The sequence below is a fragment of the Leptodactylus fuscus genome, chromosome 4, assembly GCF_031893055.1.
Source record: "Leptodactylus fuscus isolate aLepFus1 chromosome 4, aLepFus1.hap2, whole genome shotgun sequence".
NCBI lineage: Eukaryota > Metazoa > Chordata > Amphibia > Anura > Leptodactylidae > Leptodactylus > Leptodactylus fuscus.
In genome coordinates, this window is record NC_134268.1 from 107,761,634 (window position 1) to 107,781,895 (window position 20,262).

Sequence of the window (20,262 nt, forward strand, 5' to 3'; positions counted from 1 at the left end):
GGAGCCTCTAAAAACCCCAGTTTGGACCAATTCATGATGGAGGGAGCCTCTAAACAGCCCAGTTTGGGCAAATTCATGGTGGAGGGAGCCTCTAAAAACCCCCAGTTTGGACCAATTCATGGTGGAGGGAGCCTCTAAAAACCCCAGTTTGGACCAATTCATGATGGAGGGAGCCTCTAAACAGCCCAGTTTGGGCAAATTCATGGTGGAGGGAGCCTCTAAAAACCCCCAGTTTGGACCAATTCATGGTGGAGGGAGCCTCTAAAAACCCCAGTTTGGACCAATTCATGGTGGAGGGAGCCTCTAAACAGCTCAGTTTGGGCAAATTCATGGTGGAGGGAGCCTCTAAAACCCCCAGTTTGGACCAATTCATGGTGGAGGGAGCCTCTAAACAGCCCAGTTTGGGCAAATTCATGGTGGAGGGAGCCTCTAAACAGCCCAGTTTGGGCAAATTCATGGTGGAGGGAGCCTCTAAAAACCCCAGTTTGGACCAATTCATGGTGGAGGGAGCCTCTAAAAACCCCAGTTTGGACCAATTCATGGTGGAGGGAGCCTCTAAAAACCCCAGTTTGGACCAATTCATGATGGAGGGAGCCTCTAAACAGCTCAGTTTGGGCAAATTCATGGTGGAGGGAGCCTCTAAAAACCCCAGTTTGGACCAATTCATGGTGGAGGGAGCCTCTAAACAGCCCAGTTTGGGCAAATTCATGGTGGAGGGAGCCTCTAAAAACCCCCAGTTTGGACCAATTCATGGTGGAGGGAGCCTCTAAAAACCCCAGTTTGGACCAATTCATGGTGGAGGGAGCCTCTAAACAGCCCAGTTTGGGCAAATTCATGGTGGAGGGAGCCGCTAAACAGCCCAGTTTGGGCAAATTCATGGTGGAGGGAGCCTCTAAAAACCCCAGTTTGGACCAATTCATGGTGGAGGGAGCCTCTAAAAACCCCAGTTTGGACCAATTCATGATGGAGGGAGCCTCTAAACAGCCCAGTTTGGGCAAATTCATGGTGGAAGGAGCCTCTAAAAACCCCCAGTTTGGTCCAATTCATGGTGGAGGGAGCCTCTAAAAACCCCAGTTTGGACCAATTCATGGTGGAGGGAGCCTCTAAACAGCTCAGTTTGGGCAAATTCATGGTGGAGGGAGCCTCTAAACAGCCCAGTTTGGGCAAATTCATGGTGGAGGGAGCCTCTAAAAACCCCAGTTTGGACCAATTCATGGTGGAGGGAGCCTCTAAAAACCCCAGTTTGGACCAATTCATGGTGGAGGGAGCCTCTAAACAGCCCAGTTTGGACCAATTCATGGTGGAGGGAGCCTCTAAAAACCCCAGTTTGGACCAATTCATGGTGGAGGGAGCCTCTAAACAGCCCAGTTTGGGCAAATTCATGGTGGAGGGAGCCTCTAAAAACCCCAGTTTGGACCAATTCATGGTGGAGGGAGCCTCTAAAAACCCCAGTTTGGACCAATTCATGATGGAGGGAGTGTCTAAACAGCCCAGTTTGGACCAATTCATGGTGGAGAGAGCCTCTAAAAACCCCAGTTTGGACCAATTCATGGTGGAGGGAGCCTCTAAACAGGCCAGTTTGGGCAAATTCATGGTGGAGGGAGCCTCTAAACAGCCCAGTTTGGGCAAATTCATGGTGGAGGGAGCCTCTAACCAGCCCAGTTTGGACCAATTCATGGTGGAGGGAGCCTCTAAAAACCCCAGTTTGGACCAATTCATGGTGGAGGGAGCCTCTAAACAGCCCAGTTTGGACCAATTCATGGTGGAGGGAGCCTCTAAAAACCCCAGTTTGGACCAATTCATGGTGGAGGGAGCCGCTAAACAGCCCAGTTTGGACCAATTCATGGTGGAGGGAGCCTCTAACCAGCAGAGTTGGTGGAAATCAGGGTGGAGGGAGCCTCTAACCAGCAGAGTTGTGGGAAAGCAGGGTGGAGGGAGCCTCTAACCAGCAGAGTTGGTGGAAATCAGGGTGGAGGGAGCCTCTAACCAGCAGAGTTGTGGGAAAGCAGGGTGGAGGGAGCCTCTAACCAGCAGAGTTGTGGGAAAGCAGGGTGGAGGGAGCCTCTAACCAGCAGAGTTGTGGGAAAGCAGGGTGGAGGGAGCCTCTAACCAGCAGAGTTGGTGGAAATCAGGGTGGAGGGAGCCTCTAACCAGCAGAGTTGGGGGAAATCAGGGTGGAGGGAGCCTAGTATTTAGCAGTATTGTGCAACGCTTATGGTGGATGAGTATGAGGATGCGGAGGAATTGGAGAGGTTGAGTACAGACATGGAGTTTCATGTTGGGGTGCTTTACACAGGTGGGCACAAAAATGAAGGCTCTATCCAGTGGTGGTTCATTTTTATCAAAGTGAGCCGGTCGGCACTCTCAGCTGACAGACGGGTGCGCTTGTCAGTGATGATGCCACCGGCTGCACTGAACACCCTCTCAGATAGGACGCTGGTGGCAGGACAGGACAGCACCTCCAAGGCATATAGGGCAAGTTCAAGCCACAGGTCCAACTTCGACACCCAATACGTGTAGGGCGCAGAGGGGTCGGAGAGGACAGGGCTGTGGTCGGAAAGGTATTCCCGCAACATGCGCCTATACTTCTCACGCCTGGTGACACTAGGACCCTCCGTGGCGGCACTTTGGCGAGGGGGTGCCATCAAGGTGTCCCAGACCTTAGACAGTGTGCCCCTCGTTTGTGTGGACCGGTGAGAACTTGGTTGCCTACTGGAGGAACTGCCCTCCCTGCCGCCAACGTCACATGCTGGAAACATCTCCATCATATTCTGCACCAATTGCCTGTGGCAAGCATTGATGCGATTGGCCCTCCCCTCTACCGGAATAAAAGACGAGATGTTGTTTTTATACCGGGGGTCAAGGATAGCAAAGATCCAGTACTGGTTGTCCTCCATGATTTTGACAATACGCTTGTCGGTTGTAAAGCACCCCAACATGAACTCAGCCATGTCTGCCACAGTGTTAGTTGGCATGACTCCTCTGGCCCCACCGGAAAGTTCAATCTCCATTTCCTCCTCATCCTCCATGTCTACCCATCCGCGCTGCAACAATGGGACGATTCGAAGTTGCCCGGAAGCCTCCTGTATCACCATCACATCATCGGACAACTCTTCTTCCTCCTCCTCCTCCTCCTCCTCCATTAAACGCAGTGAAGCGGACAGATGTGTGGACCTACTCTCCAGCTGTGACGGATCGGATGCTATCCCTAACTCCTCTGTGTGATCTGAGTTATCCCTGATGTCAATCAGGGATTCTCTCAGAACACACAAGAGCGGGATTGTAAGGCTCACCATCGCATCCTCAGAGCTCACCCTCCTTGTGGACTCCTCAAAGACCCGTAGGATGTCACAAAGGTCTCTCATCCATGGCCACTCATGGATGTGAAACTGAGGCAGCTGACTTTGTGGCACCCTAGGGTTTTGTAGCTGGTATTCCATCAAAGGTCTCTGCTGCTCAACCACTCTATTCAACATCTGAAACGTTGAGTTCCAGCGTGTGGGGACGTCGCACAAAAGCCGGTGTTGTGGCACATGCAGGCGTTGCTGGAGAGATTTTAAGCTAGCAGCGGCTACTGTCGACTTGCGAAAGTGGGCGCACATGCGCCGCACTTTCACCAGTAGCTCTGGAACATTGGGGTAGCTCTTTAGGAAACGTTGCACCACTAGGTTGAAGACGTGGGCCAGGCATGGAACATGTTGGAGTCCGGCAAGCTCCAGAGCTGCTACCAGGTTCCGGCCGTTATCACAAACGACCATGCCTGGGCCCAGGTGCAGCGGCTCAAACCATATTGCCGTCTCATCGAGGAGGGCATCCCTCACCTCGGAGGCAGTGTGCTGTCTGTCCCCCAAGCTGATCAGCTTCAGCACAGCCTGCTGACGTCTACCAACGCCAGTGCTGCAACGTTTCCAACTCGTAGCTGGGGTCAATCTAACGGGAGGAGGAGGAGGCGGTAGAGGAGGAGGAGGAGGGGGGTGTTCTTCTCGTGTCCCTGCCAGGAATGTTAGGCGGGGAGATGAGGTACACCGGGCCAGTTTGGGAAGCAGTCCCAGCCTCAACTACATTCACCCAGTGTGCCGTCAGTGAAATGTAGCGTCCCTGTCCGCATGCACTTGTCCACGCGTCGGTGGTCAAGTGGACCTTTGTGCAAAGCGCGGAACTAAGGGCCCGCCTGATGTTGAGTGACACGTGCTGGTGCAAGGCGGGGACGGCACACCGGGAGAAGTAGTGACGGCTAGGGACGGCATAGCGAGGTGCCGCAGTTGCCATCAGGTCCAGGAAGGCGGGAGTTTCAACAAGCCGGAACGCCAACATCTCCTGGGCCAGCAGTTTAGCGATGTTGGCGTTCAAGGCTTGCGTGTGTGGGTGGTTAGCAGTGTATTTCTGCCGCCGCTCCAATGTCTGAGAGATGGTGGGTTGTTGTAAAGAAGCGCCTGATGGTGCCTTTGATGGTGCAGGAGAAGGAGATAAGACAGGAACAGGGGAGGATGAGGGAAAAGTCAACAAAGTGGCGGAGGCAGATGAAGTGGTGTCCTGGCTCGTCCTCTGGAGTGCATCGCCAGCACAGTCAGCAGTGGCAGTGGCAGAGGCAGTGGCAGTGGCGTGAACGGCAGGCGGCCTTTGTCCTGCCGTTGCTGCCTGCCACTGATTCCAGTGCTTGGATTCCAAATGACGGCGCATTGAAGTGGTGGACAGGTTGCTCTTCTCAGAGCCCCTAATCAATTTCGAGAGGCAAATTGTGCAGACAACACTATATCTGTCCTCGGCGCATTCCTTGAAAAAACTCCACACCTTCGAGAAACGTGCCCTCGAGGTGGGAGTTTTTCGGGGCTGGGTACGAACTGGAACATCTTGGGAGATTCCGGGTGTGGCCTGGCTTCGCCTAAGCTGCTGACCTCTGCCTCTAGCTACCCTTTTTGGTGCTGCACCTGCCTCAACATCCACACTACTTTCCCCGCTTGACATCCCCCCTGTCCAGGTCGGGTCAGTGTCCTCATCATCCACCACTTCCTCTTCCAACTCCTGTCTCATCTCCTCCTCCCGCACAATGCGCCGGTCAACTGGATGCCCTGACGGCAACTGCATCACATCATCGTCGATGAGGGTGTGTTGCTGGTCATCCACCACCAAATCGAACGGAGATGGAGGAGACTCTAGTGTTTGAGCATCTGGACACAGATGCTCCTCTGTTAGGTTCGTGGAATCGTGACGTGGAGAGGCAGGTTGAGGGACAATGAAAGGAGCGGAGAACAGCTCTGGGGAGCAGGGACAGTTGGGGTTATTGTTCTGTGAAGCTTGGGAATTTTGGGAGGAAGGAGGACAAGACTGTTGGGTAATAGGAGGAGAGGAGGCAGAGTCTGACTGGCTGCTGGACAATGTGCTGTAAGCGTTCTCTGACAGCCATTGCAAGACCTGTTCCTGGTTCTCGGGCCTACTAAGGTTTGTACCCTGCAGTTTAGTTAATGTGGCAAGCAACCCTGGCACTGTGGAGTGGCGCAATGCTTGCTACCCCACAGGAGTAGGCACGGGATGCCCTGTGGCTTCACTGCTACCTTGCTCCCCAGAACCATTCCCCCGACCTCGCCCACGGCCTCGTCCACGTCCCTTTCCGGGAGCCTTGCGCATTTTGAATTCCCAGTTAGAAATTGGCACTATATACCAGTAGCAAAAATTGTGTGTGCACGTAACCCCAATATATTCTTTGAATTCCCAGTCAGACAATGGCACTATATACCAGTAGCAAGAAATGAGGGTATTTATAACCCCAATATATTCTTTGAATTACCAGTCAGAAACTGGCACTATATGGCAGTAGCAAGAAATGAGGGTATTTGTAACCCCAATATATTCTTTGAATTCCCAGTCAGACAATGGCACTATATACCAGTAGCAAGAAATGAGGGTATTTATAACCCCAATATATTCTTTGAATTCCCAGTCAGACAATGGCACTATATACCAGTAGCAAGAAATGAGGGTATTTATAACCCCAATATATTCTTTGAATTACCAGTCAGAAACTGGCACTATATGGCAGTAGCAAGAAATGAGGGTATTTGTAACCCCAATATATTCTTTGAATTCCCAGTCAGACAATGGCACTATATACCAGTAGCAAGAAATGAGGGTATTTGTAACCCCAATATATTCTTTGAATTCCCAGTCAGACAATGGCACTATATACCAGTAGCAAAAATTGTGGGTGCACGTAACCCCAATATATTCTTTGAATTACCAGTCAGAAACTGGCACTATATGGCAGTAGCAAGAAATGAGGGTATTTGTAACCCCAATATATTCTTTGAATTCCCAGTCAGACAATGGCACTATATACCAGTAGCAAGAAATGAGGGTATTTATAACCCCAATATATTCTTTGAATTACCAGTCAGAAACTGGCACTATATGGCAGTAGCAAGAAATGAGGGTATTTATAACCCCAATATATTCTTTGAATTCCCAGTCAGACAATGGCACTATATACCAGTAGCAAGAAATGAGGGTATTTGTAACCCCAATATATTCTTTGAATTCCCAGTCAGACAATGGCACTATATACCAGTAGCAAGAAATGAGGGTATTTGTAACCCCAATATATTCTTTGAATTCCCAGTCAGACAATGGCACTATATACCAGTAGCAAAAATTGTGGGTGCACGTAACCCCAATATATTCTTTGAATTACCAGTCAGAAACTGGCACTATATGGCAGTAGCAAGAAATGAGGGTATTTGTAACCCCAATATATTCTTTGAATTCCCAGTCAGACAATGGCACTATATACCAGTAGCAAGAAATGAGGGTATTTGTAACCCCAATATATTCTTTGAATTCCCAGTCAGACAATGGCACTATATACCAGTAGCAAGAAATGAGGGTATTTGTAACCCCAATATATTCTTTGAATTCCCAGTCAGACAATGGCACTATATACCAGTAGCAAAAATTGTGGGTGCACGTAACCCCAATATATTCTTTGAATTACCAGTCAGAAACTGGCACTATATGGCAGTAGCAAGAAATGAGGGTATTTGTAACCCCAATATATTCTTTGAATTCCCAGTCAGACAATGGCACTATATACCAGTAGCAAGAAATTAGGGTATTTGTAACCCCAATATATTCTTTGAATTCCCAGTCAGACAATGGCACTATATACCAGTAGCAAGAAATGAGGGTATTTATAACCCCAATATATTCTTTGAATTCCCAGTCAGACAATGGCACTATATACCAGTAGCAAGAAATGAGGGTATTTATAACCCCAATATATTCTTTGAATTACCAGTCAGAAACTGGCACTATATGGCAGTAGCAAGAAATGAGGGTATTTGTAACCCCAATATATTCTTTGAATTCCCAGTCAGACAATGGCACTATATACCAGTAGCAAGAAATGAGGGTATTTGTAACCCCAATATATTCTTTGAATTCCCAGTCAGACAATGGCACTATATACCAGTAGCAAAAATTGTGGGTGCACGTAACCCCAATATATTCTTTGAATTACCAGTCAGAAACTGGCACTATATGGCAGTAGCAAGAAATGAGGGTATTTGTAACCCCAATATATTCTTTGAATTCCCAGTCAGACAATGGCACTATATACCAGTAGCAAGAAATGAGGGTATTTATAACCCCAATATATTCTTTGAATTCCCAGTCAGACAATGGCACTATATACCAGTAGCAAGAAATGAGGGTATTTATAACCAATATATTCTTTGAATTACCAGTCAGAAACTGGCACTATATGGCAGTAGCAAGAAATGAGGGTATTTGTAACCCCAATATATTCTTTGAATTCCCAGTCAGACAATGGCACTATATACCAGTAGCAAGAAATGAGGGTATTTGTAACCCCAATATATTCTTTGAATTCCCAGTCAGACAATGGCACTATATACCAGTAGCAAAAATTGTGGGTGCACGTAACCCCAATATATTCTTTGAATTACCAGTCAGAAACTGGCACTATATGGCAGTAGCAAGAAATGAGGGTATTTGTAACCCCAATATATTCTTTGAATTCCCAGTCAGACAATGGCACTATATGGCAGTAGCAAGAAATGAGGATATTTGTAACCCCAATATATTCTTTGAATTCCCAGTCAGACAATGGCACTATATACCAGTAGCAAGAAATGAGGGTATTTATAACCCCAATATATTCTTTGAATTCCCAGTCAATGGCACTATATACCAGTAGCAAGAAATGAGGGTATTTGTAACCCCAATATATTCTTTGAATTCCCAGTCAGACAATGGCACTATATACCAGTAGCAAGAAATGAGGGTATTTGTAACCCCAATATATTCTTTGAATTTCCAGTCAGACAATGGCACTATATACCAGTAGCAAGAAATGAGGGTATTTGTAACCCCAATATATTCTTTGAATTCCCAGTCAGACAATGGCACTATATACCAGTAGCAAGAAATGAGGGTATTTGTAACCCCAATATATTCTTTGAATTCCCAGTGAGACAATGGCACTATATACCAGTAGCAAAAATTGTGGGTGCACGTAACCCCAATATATTCTTTGAATTACCAGTCTGAAACTGGCACTATATGGCAGTAGCAAGAAATGAGGGTATTTGTAACCCCAATATATTCTTTGAATTCCCAGTCAGACAATGGCACTATATACCAGTAGCAAGAAATGAGGGTATTTATAACCCCAATATATTCTTTGAATTCCCAGTCAGACAATGGCACTATATACCAGTAGCAAGAAATGAGGGTATTTGTAACCCCAATATATTCTTTGAATTCCCAGTCAGACAATGGCACTATATACCAGTAGCAAGAAATGAGGGTATTTGTAACCCCAATATATTCTTTGAATTCCCAGTCAGACAATGGCACTATATACCAGTAGCAAAAATTGTGGGTGCACGTAACCCCAATATATTCTTTGAATTACCAGTCAGAAACTGGCACTATATGGCAGTAGCAAGAAATGAGGGTATTTGTAACCCCAATATATTCTTTGAATTCCCAGTCAGACAATGGCACTATATACCAGTAGCAAGAAATGAGGGTATTTGTAACCCCAATATATTCTTTGAATTACCAGTCAGAAACTGGCACTATATGGCAGTAGCAAGAAATGAGGGTATTTGTAACCCCAATATATTCTTTGAATTCCCAGTCAGACAATGGCACTATATACCAGTAGCAAGAAATGAGGGTATTTGTAACCCCAATATATTCTTTGAATTCCCAGTCAGACAATGGCACTATATACCAGTAGCAAGAAATGAGGGTATTTATAACCCCAATATATTCTTTGAATTCCCAGTCAGACAATGGCACTATATACCAGTAGCAAGAAATGAGGGTATTTATAACCCCAATATATTCTTTGAATTACCAGTCAGAAACTGGCACTATATGGCAGTAGCAAGAAATGAGGGTATTTGTAACCCCAATATATTCTTTGAATTCCCAGTCAGACAATGGCACTATATACCAGTAGCAAGAAATGAGGGTATTTGTAACCCCAATATATTCTTTGAATTCCCAGTCAGACAATGGCACTATATACCAGTAGCAAAAATTGTGGGTGCACGTAACCCCAATATATTCTTTGAATTACCAGTCAGAAACTGGCACTATATGGCAGTAGCAAGAAATGAGGGTATTTGTAACCCCAATATATTCTTTGAATTCCCAGTCAATGGCACTATATACCAGTAGCAAGAAATGAGGGTATTTGTAACCCCAATATATTCTTTGAATTCCCAGTCAGACAATGGCACTATATACCAGTAGCAAGAAATGAGGGTATTTGTAACCCCAATATATTCTTTGAATTTCCAGTCAGACAATGGCACTATATACCAGTAGCAAGAAATGAGGGTATTTGTAACCCCAATATATTCTTTGAATTCCCAGTCAGACAATGGCACTATATACCAGTAGCAAGAAATGAGGGTATTTGTAACCCCAATATATTCTTTGAATTCCCAGTCAGACAATGGCACTATATACCAGTAGCAAAAATTGTGGGTGCACGTAACCCCAATATATTCTTTGAATTACCAGTCAGAAACTGGCACTATATGGCAGTAGCAAGAAATGAGGGTATTTGTAACCCCAATATATTCTTTGAATTCCCAGTCAGACAATGGCACTATATACCAGTAGCAAGAAATGAGGGTATTTATAACCCCAATATATTCTTTGAATTACCAGTCAGAAACTGGCACTATATGGCAGTAGCAAGAAATGAGGGTATTTGTAACCCCAATATATTCTTTGAATTCCCAGTCAGACAATGGCACTATATACCAGTAGCAAGAAATGAGGGTATTTATAACCCCAATATATTCTTTGAATTCCCAGTCAGACAATGGCACTATATACCAGTAGCAAGAAATGAGGGTATTTATAACCCCAATATATTCTTTGAATTACCAGTCAGAAACTGGCACTATATGGCAGTAGCAAGAAATGAGGGTATGTGTAACCCCAATATATTCTTTGAATTCCCAGTCAGACAATGGCACTATATACCAGTAGCAAGAAATGAGGGTATTTATAACCCCAATATATTCTTTGAATTCCCACTCAGACAATGGCACTATATACCAGTAGCAAAAATTGTGGGTGCACGTAACCCCAATATATTCTTTGAATTCCCAGTCAGACAATGGCACTATATGGCAGTAGCAAAAATAGTGGGTGTATATAGCCCCAATTCTATTGCTAGGGGACTTGCAGTGTATTTCTGGGGTGAAGGTCGGGGGGCACACCGTTGGAACGGGTATCGGGGGTATATATCGGGTATACGGGAATACACTGTCAGTGTATTCCATTCAGGATCCTGGGAAAGCTGGGTTGCGGCGATTGAGCCCGTCAGTGCCACGTTACACTGACAAGCTTCTCCCTGGAATTGAAGTTATATGTAAGCCCAATATATTCTTTGAATTCCCAGTGAGACAATGGCACTATATGGCAGTAGCAAAAATAGTGGGTGTATATAGCCCCAATTCTATTGCTAGGGGACTTGCAGGGTATTTCTGGGGTGAAGGTGGGGGGGCACACCGTTGGAACGGGTATCGGGGGTATATTTCGGGTATACGGGAATACACTGACAGTGTATTCCATTCAGGATCCTGGGAAAGCTGGGTTGCGGCGATTGAGCCCGTCAGTGCCACGTTACACTGACAAGCTTCTCCCTGGAATTTAGCTCTTATAAGAACTGTTGGTTGTCTTCTCCTTCCTATCCTAGCCTGTCCCTGCCTACCCAGAATCTAAGCCCTAGCTAGCTGGACGGAAACCTCCGTCCTCGGTGAATTGCAAGCTCAGAATGACGCGAAGCTGGGCGGCGCTGTTCTTTTAAATTAGAGGTCACATGTTTTCGGCAGCCAATGGGTTTTGCCTACTTTTTTCAACGTCACCGGTGTCGTAGTTCCTGTCCCACCTACCCTGCGCTGTTATTGGAGCAAAAAAAGCGCCAGGGAAGGTGGGAGGGGAATCGAGTAATGACGCACTTTACCACGCGGTGTTCGATTCGATTCGAACATGCCGAACAGCCTAATATCCGATCGAACATGAGTTCGATAGAACACTGTTCGCTCATCTCTAGAATTTACGTATTCAGAATCAGTGCCGTGTTACATTGTGTGCACGGGCCCTTAAAAAGTGAAAGCTGCACAAGTTGGACAGTTTTTAGAAATGAGGCTAAATGTTTTGCTAAAGGTTTTACATAAGGATGAACTTATGCCCACTGCATATCTCAAAATCCATTTACATGTAAGAATTACCATCAATATAATTTTCTCACCAAAACCATTGATGGCATATCTTTGAGCCCTGTTCAATTAGGTGAGGCAGCCACTGAATAGCGGGCGACTGTAATATGTTACAGGCATAAGAGACAATTATTCTGTATTCACCTCGGTTAAAACAATAAGAAAAATATTGAATTAGAGTAGGGAGGCGACCACTTGTGTCACAGATTGTGATTCATTTGTCCTATGTAAATGTCTTTCAGCTTGTTACTTCAGTAAACATTGAGACCATGTTCATAGCAGTGTATAGAATCTAATATAAAAGAAACCAAAAAAATCACAATGAGCAAATGAAGCAGCCCCAAATAATAATAAAATCAGTTTCAGCTCTGCAGTCTCCCTGCATTGCTACTTACAGGCTCAGTTGTCTTTTAATCGTTTAGCATTATAGTAAGAATTGGTATAAAAGAAACAGAATGAAAATGATGAATGAGCCATGTTTCTTTCTTTTTTTTTCTCTTTTCTGAATATTCCATTTATTATCACTTTTACCACTTGTGCAGTAAAAATAGATGACAGTTCTGGCTATTTAAATAGAGTTTCATTACTTAATTTGATAATAAAATCCAGAAAAAGCTTTAAGTTTTGGCATTTGCGTCTTTATAAATGTCACAATCGTTAGGATAGACTAAATCTGTATGTATAGAAGTCTCCTTCGCTCCTCCACCCTCCGCACTCTCTCTTTGCTAATTTACTGATGAAAAAATTATTAAACCAACTGTAGCCATTTTACAGATGAGAATCTAATCAGCGATAATGGAAAAATATGGCATTAAAGTACGACCACACAATTAAAACACTTTCTTTTGCTTAACCTTTAAATTTTAAGTAGATGAATATGCTCTTATTACAGAAAGAATGTTAGCTTTTAATTTTTTTTTTTTCCAGCGAGTTTAGCAGGAAAAAAAATGATCAAAGTACATTTGTGCCGATTTTGTAACCCAAAGAGCTTTGTGACAGGCAGTTATTTAATGTATCTTACAGTATAAGACATTTCAGATATGCCAATAAATATTTTATCACTCTGAATGTTAACAACGACATTGAACTATTCCATCGCATTAAATTGCTAGTTCTATTCTGGGTAGAAGGAATGTTTAACCCAGCGGATACCAGTCTCATCTTTTTCCAGCTTCAATGTGCTGTTTAGCTTTAGAGTCTAATGTGTATGTATATGTGATATTTATACATTGTAAATATAAATGTTTACTTCAATAATTGAGGTTTTTTTTTACACTTTATTCCATAACAGAACAACTATAGTTTATTGGGTACTATAAAGCAAAATGAGTCAGGTAGTGTTTCGGCATGTGTTATAGTACTGGGGAGGTTGTCGGGAAGTTCTATATAGTACTCAAATAATTCTGCCATGTGGTAACCTAAAAATAACATTGCCCCTTTAATAGTATATGGTTTAGTACACTGCAACAAATCACTCCCAGCTTAAGTGCTTTCTACCCAATCTAGTAGCTGCAACTCCTTTCGTTTTTTGCTGTCTGCGCGCTTGTGGCCTGCATCATTCTCCTAATGGTTTTGTCCTATGCTGTCCAATGGGGAAAAAGAACAGATCATCCCCAAGAATTAGATAGTTGTAACTGATAGTTCTCAGCTTTGGTGGTCTGATTCCTGTCATAGGAATCATTTTCTTGTTTTTCATGGCAGCACAATCAATAAAAGCAGTAGGAGCTGTCAAATGTACGACAGTCTCTTTATTCCCAGACTGTTTTGTCATACTGCCACACAAACCTCTTCCTTATTTTCCCTACTGTAATGATCTGAGCTGGAGACATGTCTGTTCTACTGGGAGATCTCCCCAAACTTTGGGAGTCCCTGAATCTTTTGGAACAGTAAGCAAATATGGTTTTAGCAGGAAAGAGTATTAGTTTATGTAAAGAAATGATGAAAGTCCCTTAAGATAGTAGCCCTAAATAAACTTTTAGGCCCAAATAACAGTTTGAGGTTTTTTTTTTAATTACCTATCTTCATGCAGATTCTGCCCTGAAAAACCCATTGAAATCAATGGGAGATGGGAAAACAAAATGCATCATGCGGAAAGTTTCCTAATTCCTGAAATAGTTTTGTCAGCTGTGCAATCTTACGTGCTATAGGGATTAGAAATGGGCTATGTATGAATCCCATTTGGATTTAGGTCAAAGGTTTGACCTTACATTGAGGATTCAAGATCTCTTTATTTATATTCCTTATTTTGGCCATTTCTTGGTTGACTTCCTGGTATGTTTAAAGTTCAGTGTCATGATGGTAGATTCAGTTTTGCCCTAGTATCAACCTTCTGGCCGTTGGTCTCACCTTATCTTCAAGCACACCTACTAATACATAGTAGATTCTATAAGGATAAGCTGCTCAGAGCTAGTGGTGCAAAGAAGGCAGAATCCATAACATTTACCCCACCACGTTATTGTTCGTATTAAGATTTTCTGGAGAAATATTGTGTTCTTGTATTGTGACCATATAACTACTTGTTTTGTCTATTCAGAGCACATTGAGAGATTTACTACACCACATATTAGTTGGCTTACATTGCTCAAATGTTGGCACACTTGTATTGCATCTTAAAGGACGTTTTTCGCTAAAATCCAGCATATTAATGGAAAAAAAACAAACACATGGGTACATAGCTGGTTAGGGTAAACTGAATCTATGTTTTTCCCTGTGAATCTGCGCTTATGTTGCTATTCTTGCCAATATGCAAATGAGCTCTTTGGAGCAATGGTATCAACCTAATTGTTCCAGCAAGCTAATTTGCATATTGACAAGAAACATATCTTTCCGGGGGCCACACATGTTCAAATCCCGCCAAGGGCATAAAACCATCTGCAGTAGTTTGTATGTTCTCCCTGTGTTTGCATGGATTTCCATCCCATATTCCAAAAAGACATACTGATAGGGAAAAATGTACATTGTGAGCTCTATGTGGGGCTCACAATCGACAAAAAAAAAAAAAAAGATATCTTCCCAACAGAGGCTTCGTTCACAAAGGGAAAATTCCATTTGATTCAGGTGACCCTAAACTACCTATCTGCAGGTCTATGTAGATATGCTGGATTCTGGCGACTCCCTTTAAGCCCTGTTCCTTCCGTGCTAAATTATGCTCCCTTATCTGACAATTTACAAAAAGTGTCTCAAGTGTTTCACTACGCATGCCCGAATTATCAGGAGACTCCAGCCTCTTAATAAACTAGATGGACACCTGTGCGCTAGGATGGATATATATGCCAAACAGGAATTGGCATAGATTTCCTATATAACTCATGTCAGTGTGAGTTATAATACAGGTTAAGATGTCCCTGCCCCACACATCTAACATTTGCAGAATTTGCTGAGCAATGCACAGAAGGGAGAATGTGGAGCAAGTAAGGTTCATACACCAAAGATGTGCTATATTATCACCCATCTAATCAAAAAAACTCTCATAGATGGTTTGATAAATTTCCTGTAATTCCCTGTTTTTGCCAAAATTAAAGGGGCTGTCACATCTCAAGGATCCTATCTATACTGGTAGCTTATGTAAATTGAAGACTTTTCCTAAATATATTTCTTTAGAAACTCTGCTTTGTTTGCCTGCTATATGTCCTTATTCCTCCAATTGTTTACACTTCGTTCGTACAACCATGGACCTATAGGACAAGTGACGTCACTCACTGCTCTTGCCGGAAGGACAATCAGCTCAGCTAATTGCAGTTTGCTGATAAAGCCGAATCCGTTAGCTCTCTATGTAAACATACAGATAACACTGAGTATGTTCTGTACAAGCATCTGCATATCTGATCTGTAGAAGTGGTGTGTGTCCCGTTAAGCGAGGAGGAGGGAGGAGAGAAATACAGGGAGAGAGAAGAGCAGGCTTCATGCAAAGCTGCTGAAACACTGAGATGGGAAAATTCCTTTAAGCCAGGATAATGACCCAGCAACTGTAGTATATTTCCCTCATTGTTCCAGAAGTCTTGGTAGTAGTTGCTTTTTAAACATTTAATAACATTTTGAGTTTTTTAGTCCTTTGTTTATTACTTTTTAAAACTTTCCTCTTAACACACTTGCCATAGAGATCTAATTTCTCCAGTTTCTTTCTAATCTAGTCTCATACACTTTGACATTCAAAGTAACAAGAACTGCTTATAGGTCATACTAGGATTAAATTCTGGGGTTCTTAGAGACCTCTCACCATCTTGTCCTCAGTTTTCATTTTCATGACTGTATTAATAACTTGGTCAGGGGCTTACAAAATATAATTTCAATATTTGCAGATAAAACTTAGAAAGTAATCAACACAAAAGATGATAATTACAGAGGGATTTAGGGAAGCCGAAGGCTTGGGCTAATGAACTTTAATGTGTAAGGTTATGCATTTGGATTGAGTAAACAATTCTGTATTAAATAGTAAAACACTATGTATAGGTGCCACTGAGAGGGAGGCTAAGGCTGGAGGGGAATCACTTCAAATAGCTGTATCTCAGGCTTTATAGTACTTAGAACAGTGGTTCTGGTGTTGTAATAAAGCTGAGCTGTTACCAGTTGAAATTATGTTTGGGATGGAGTGCTTTCCCAGCATCAATCCCATTGTCCTACGTGATATAAAACCCTACTTACCGCCATTTGAAAACACCAGTATATATACACCAGCATATACAGTCATCAGCACCCCTAAGCCATGTACTATTTGTAACCGTAAACAAGGAAACTTAAAGAAGGATTTCACAAAAGTAACATTCATTGTTAAAGTGTTTAAAGAAATGTATTAATGACACAGATACTGCCAGAAAATCTGAAGTTGCTTGAGAGTTTAGGTACACTTTAATGGTTATTGCATCTTCTCACAACATAGCAATTTTAAGATGACCTGGGGATGTAGCCAAAGTTAAGCAGACAAAAGTATCACACAACAGGAGAAATTACAAAGATTCAAAAAGTTGTGGATGACACAATTATATTTCCGTCAAAACTGGAATTCCATTGCCTAGTATGTTATCTCTAAAATGTGAAACTGTGAAACAAATTAGCACCTTCAAATTTTCAGATGTGTCATGGAGAGATATTTATGTACATTTAATTTACTGAGCAAAGTTAAGAATGATTTTCCTTTAACAGAATGTTAATGTATGAAAGTTTCTCAGATTTAGGGTGAATTCACACTGAGTAAACGCTAGCTTATTCTGAACGTAAAACACGTTCAGAATAAGCGGCATCTAAAGCAGCTCCATTCATTTCTATGGGAGCCGGCATACGAGCGCTCCCCATAGAAATGAATGGGCTGCTTCTTTCACTCCGTGCAGTCCCATTGAAGTGAATGGGGAGTGCCGGCGTATACGGCAAGCTCTGCTCATGCCGGAGCGTACACGCCGGCACTCCCCATTCACTTCAATGGGACTGCACGGAGTGAAAGAAGCAGCCCATTCATTTCTATGGGGAGCGCTCGTATCCCCGCTCCCATAGAAATGAATGGAGCTGCTTTAGACGCCGCTTATTCTGAACATGTTTTACGTTCAGAATAAGCTAGCGTTTACTCAGTGTGAATGCACCCTTAGGGTGAATTCACACTGAGTAAACGCTAGCTTACTCTGAACGTAAAACACGTTCAGAATAAGCGGCGTCTAAAGCAGCTCCATTCATTTCTATGGGAGCGGGGATACGAGCGCTCCCCATAGAAATGAATGGGCTGCTTCTTTCACTCCGTGCAGTCCCATTGAAGTGAATGGGGAGTGCCGGCGTATACGGCAAGCTCTGCTCATGCCGGAGCGTATACGCCGGCACTCCCCATTCACTTCAATGGGACTGCACGGAGTGAAAGAAGCAGCCCATTCATTTCTATGGGGAGCGCTCGTATCCCCGCTCCCATAGAAATGAATGGAGCTGCTTTAGACGCCGCTTATTCTGAACGTGTTTTGCGTTCAGAATAAGCTAGCGTTTACTCAGTGTGAATGCACCCTTAGGCTGTCAGATTTTTTTCTTAGGCCTATTTTCCACTTTTGTATCTCAGCATGCTACGTTATCACATGTACCAGCGGTTACTAGAAGTGCTTGTTACCAGTTAAAGTAGTTTAGAAATTGGTGACCTTTCTTATTAACAGAATCCTATATATCAGGCGTATGCTGATATTTGTAAAACAGTTCATGTATACAGACGTTCTTTCAATGCTGCTATGAAGACCATTAACTTAGAACACCTGCATTAAGGGAGATGTTAATGTGCATTTCTATACCCACTAAATAATCCCCTGATGAACTAAGTGCACCAAGAGAATTGCCTATGTGTGCTAATTGTTGTCCTTAAGTCTTGTTAGGCCGGGGAAAGACAGTGATATGAATACAAAAAGGTACCTCACAATATATTGTAGCCACATCATATCTAATCCAGAACACTGTCAAATAAAGAGTGTTCAAAAACCAGTACAATATAAGGGCCCGTTCACATGGGCACAGAGGGGGCGGATTATGGCACGGAATCCACGTCATTATCCGCCCACCCACACTGTTGGTAGTCTATGAAGACCCGCGTCACTCTGGGTGCCAAAATCCGCCCTTCCACTCCCCGTGTGAACTAACCCTAATGTTATCAGTATGTCAAACTATACTGTTACAGATGTAGGAAACATTAAAGGGATTTTGTAAAGATAGATTTTTATTTTTTTTCTTACATTGCCTGCACTGTATAAGCTTGCAGAGGTCCTCAGACTTTTTAAACAGGGGGCCAGTTCACTGTCCCTCTGACCATTGAAGGGCCGAAATATAGTTTAAAAAAAATATGAACAAGTTCCTCTCCACACAGTATTAAATACTCCACAGTAAAGGAATTTTGTAAAGATAGATTTATTTATTTATTTTTTACATTGACTGCACTGTATAAGCTTGCTTACTCTATAGAACACCTGCAGACACTTTGTTAGGGGATGGAGGAGACGTTGGGACAGCAGAAGTCTTACTCATCAGCCTCCGATGATGCAGTTCAGCTATCAGTAGTGTCACCAACTCCACTCTCCCATGGCTGCAGGTCCATAGATTGGAGTCAGTCCAAGAATCCGAGCATCAGCAGGGGAGACTTCGCTTATGATGGAGACCTCTGCCCCCCTGCTGTACTCTGCAAAGGTATCATCAGGTGGCCATCTTCTATACAGTAAGCACATTTATACAGTGTATAGAGTGAACTGTGAAAGAAAAATTATATTCCCACATTCTCCTTTTAATTTGACATTTAGCAAGTTACATACCCTTAAAGCATACCTCCAGTTATAAACACCTTTTCATAAATGAATATTACAGGTGAAAATAAGAAACTTTGTAATATATCTTAAGGATATTTGTTTCCTTCACCACTATTCTCCTGCTCCTTATGTTCATTCTGACTGCTTGTTCACAGTATATCTATCTCTGTATTCAGCCTCACAAATACAGCTCTATGGTGCAGGGAGGGAATGAGTAGGATTGTCCTGCTGGCTGCTTAATTGATTTATTCTATTCATTTCTGAAAAGTTGTTTGTCTAAAGATACACTTTAATTTCAGATGTATGTTATGTGTGAAATGTCAAGTAATCATGTGCTGTGTCAAGTTATAGGGGTTCTCTGGGACTATTGTATTGATGACCCTTTGGGTATGTTCTTAAAGGAAGTCTACTACCTCCCCTAGCGTTTTCAACGGCCACCACTGTGTAAAAGTGCATATTACAGCGTTAACAAAATATAATATATTTAAAAAAACAACAACAACAACTTCAGTCTTATGCAAATGAGACAGTTGATGCACTGGGGGTGGTCCTGAATCCTGTGGCTTTTTAAGCAGCTGCTAAGCAGGAGTGCAGAGTTTCAGACCCCAGAAAACTGATATTGATGTCCTATACTAATGATGGGTCATCAATATCATAGTCCTGGAAAAACCTTTATTGCGTACAATATCTTACTTTTTTTTTGTTCTGTACTTGTGCATGCTCCCCAACAAAACATTAATTTATAGGTTCTTATTATAACAGGCATATGTATTTCTCCATAAGGTAACCCAAATAAACATAATTTGTTTTATGTTTATTTGGTTTTCTTTCTTGGTTTGTTGTGACAGAAATCTCACAATCTCCTATCTTTCTATAGAAACTAGAGCTGGATCGTTTTATGCTGTACGCACATGGACCTGACCTGTGCAGAGAGTCAGATCTGCGTCATGCCATGGCAAACTGCTTTGAAGCGTTAATGGGTAATTATTGTGTAGTGTACTTTCTTCCTCTAACAAATATAGATTTTCACCAGCATGTTGAAATATATTGCTATTAGAAATTCATTTCAATGAGCCTAAATGTATATACTGGTCAAGGGAATTTTATTGTTGATTTGTACATGTGGTAAATGTTATTTCCCGCATTCTGTGCAAATCCATTGCCTTTTAAAGTGTGCATGGTCGACTGGACTGCTGGGAGCAGTAACTATGTGTGTGTCAGGTATTTATTTACCATGAATTCAGTAG

The 20,262-nt window shown here is 42.9% G+C and overlaps 1 protein-coding gene across 1 annotated transcript in view; it reads left to right on the forward strand.

Moving 5' to 3' along the window:
• Nucleotides 1–20,262, forward strand: part of DROSHA (drosha ribonuclease III) — a 206,783-nt gene that overhangs the window by 144,672 nt on the left and 41,849 nt on the right. The window contains exon 22 of the mRNA XM_075270897.1: nt 19,893–19,995. Within this exon, the coding sequence (XP_075126998.1) occupies nt 19,893–19,995 (103 nt within the window). The remainder of the gene's footprint in view (nt 1–19,892; nt 19,996–20,262) is intronic.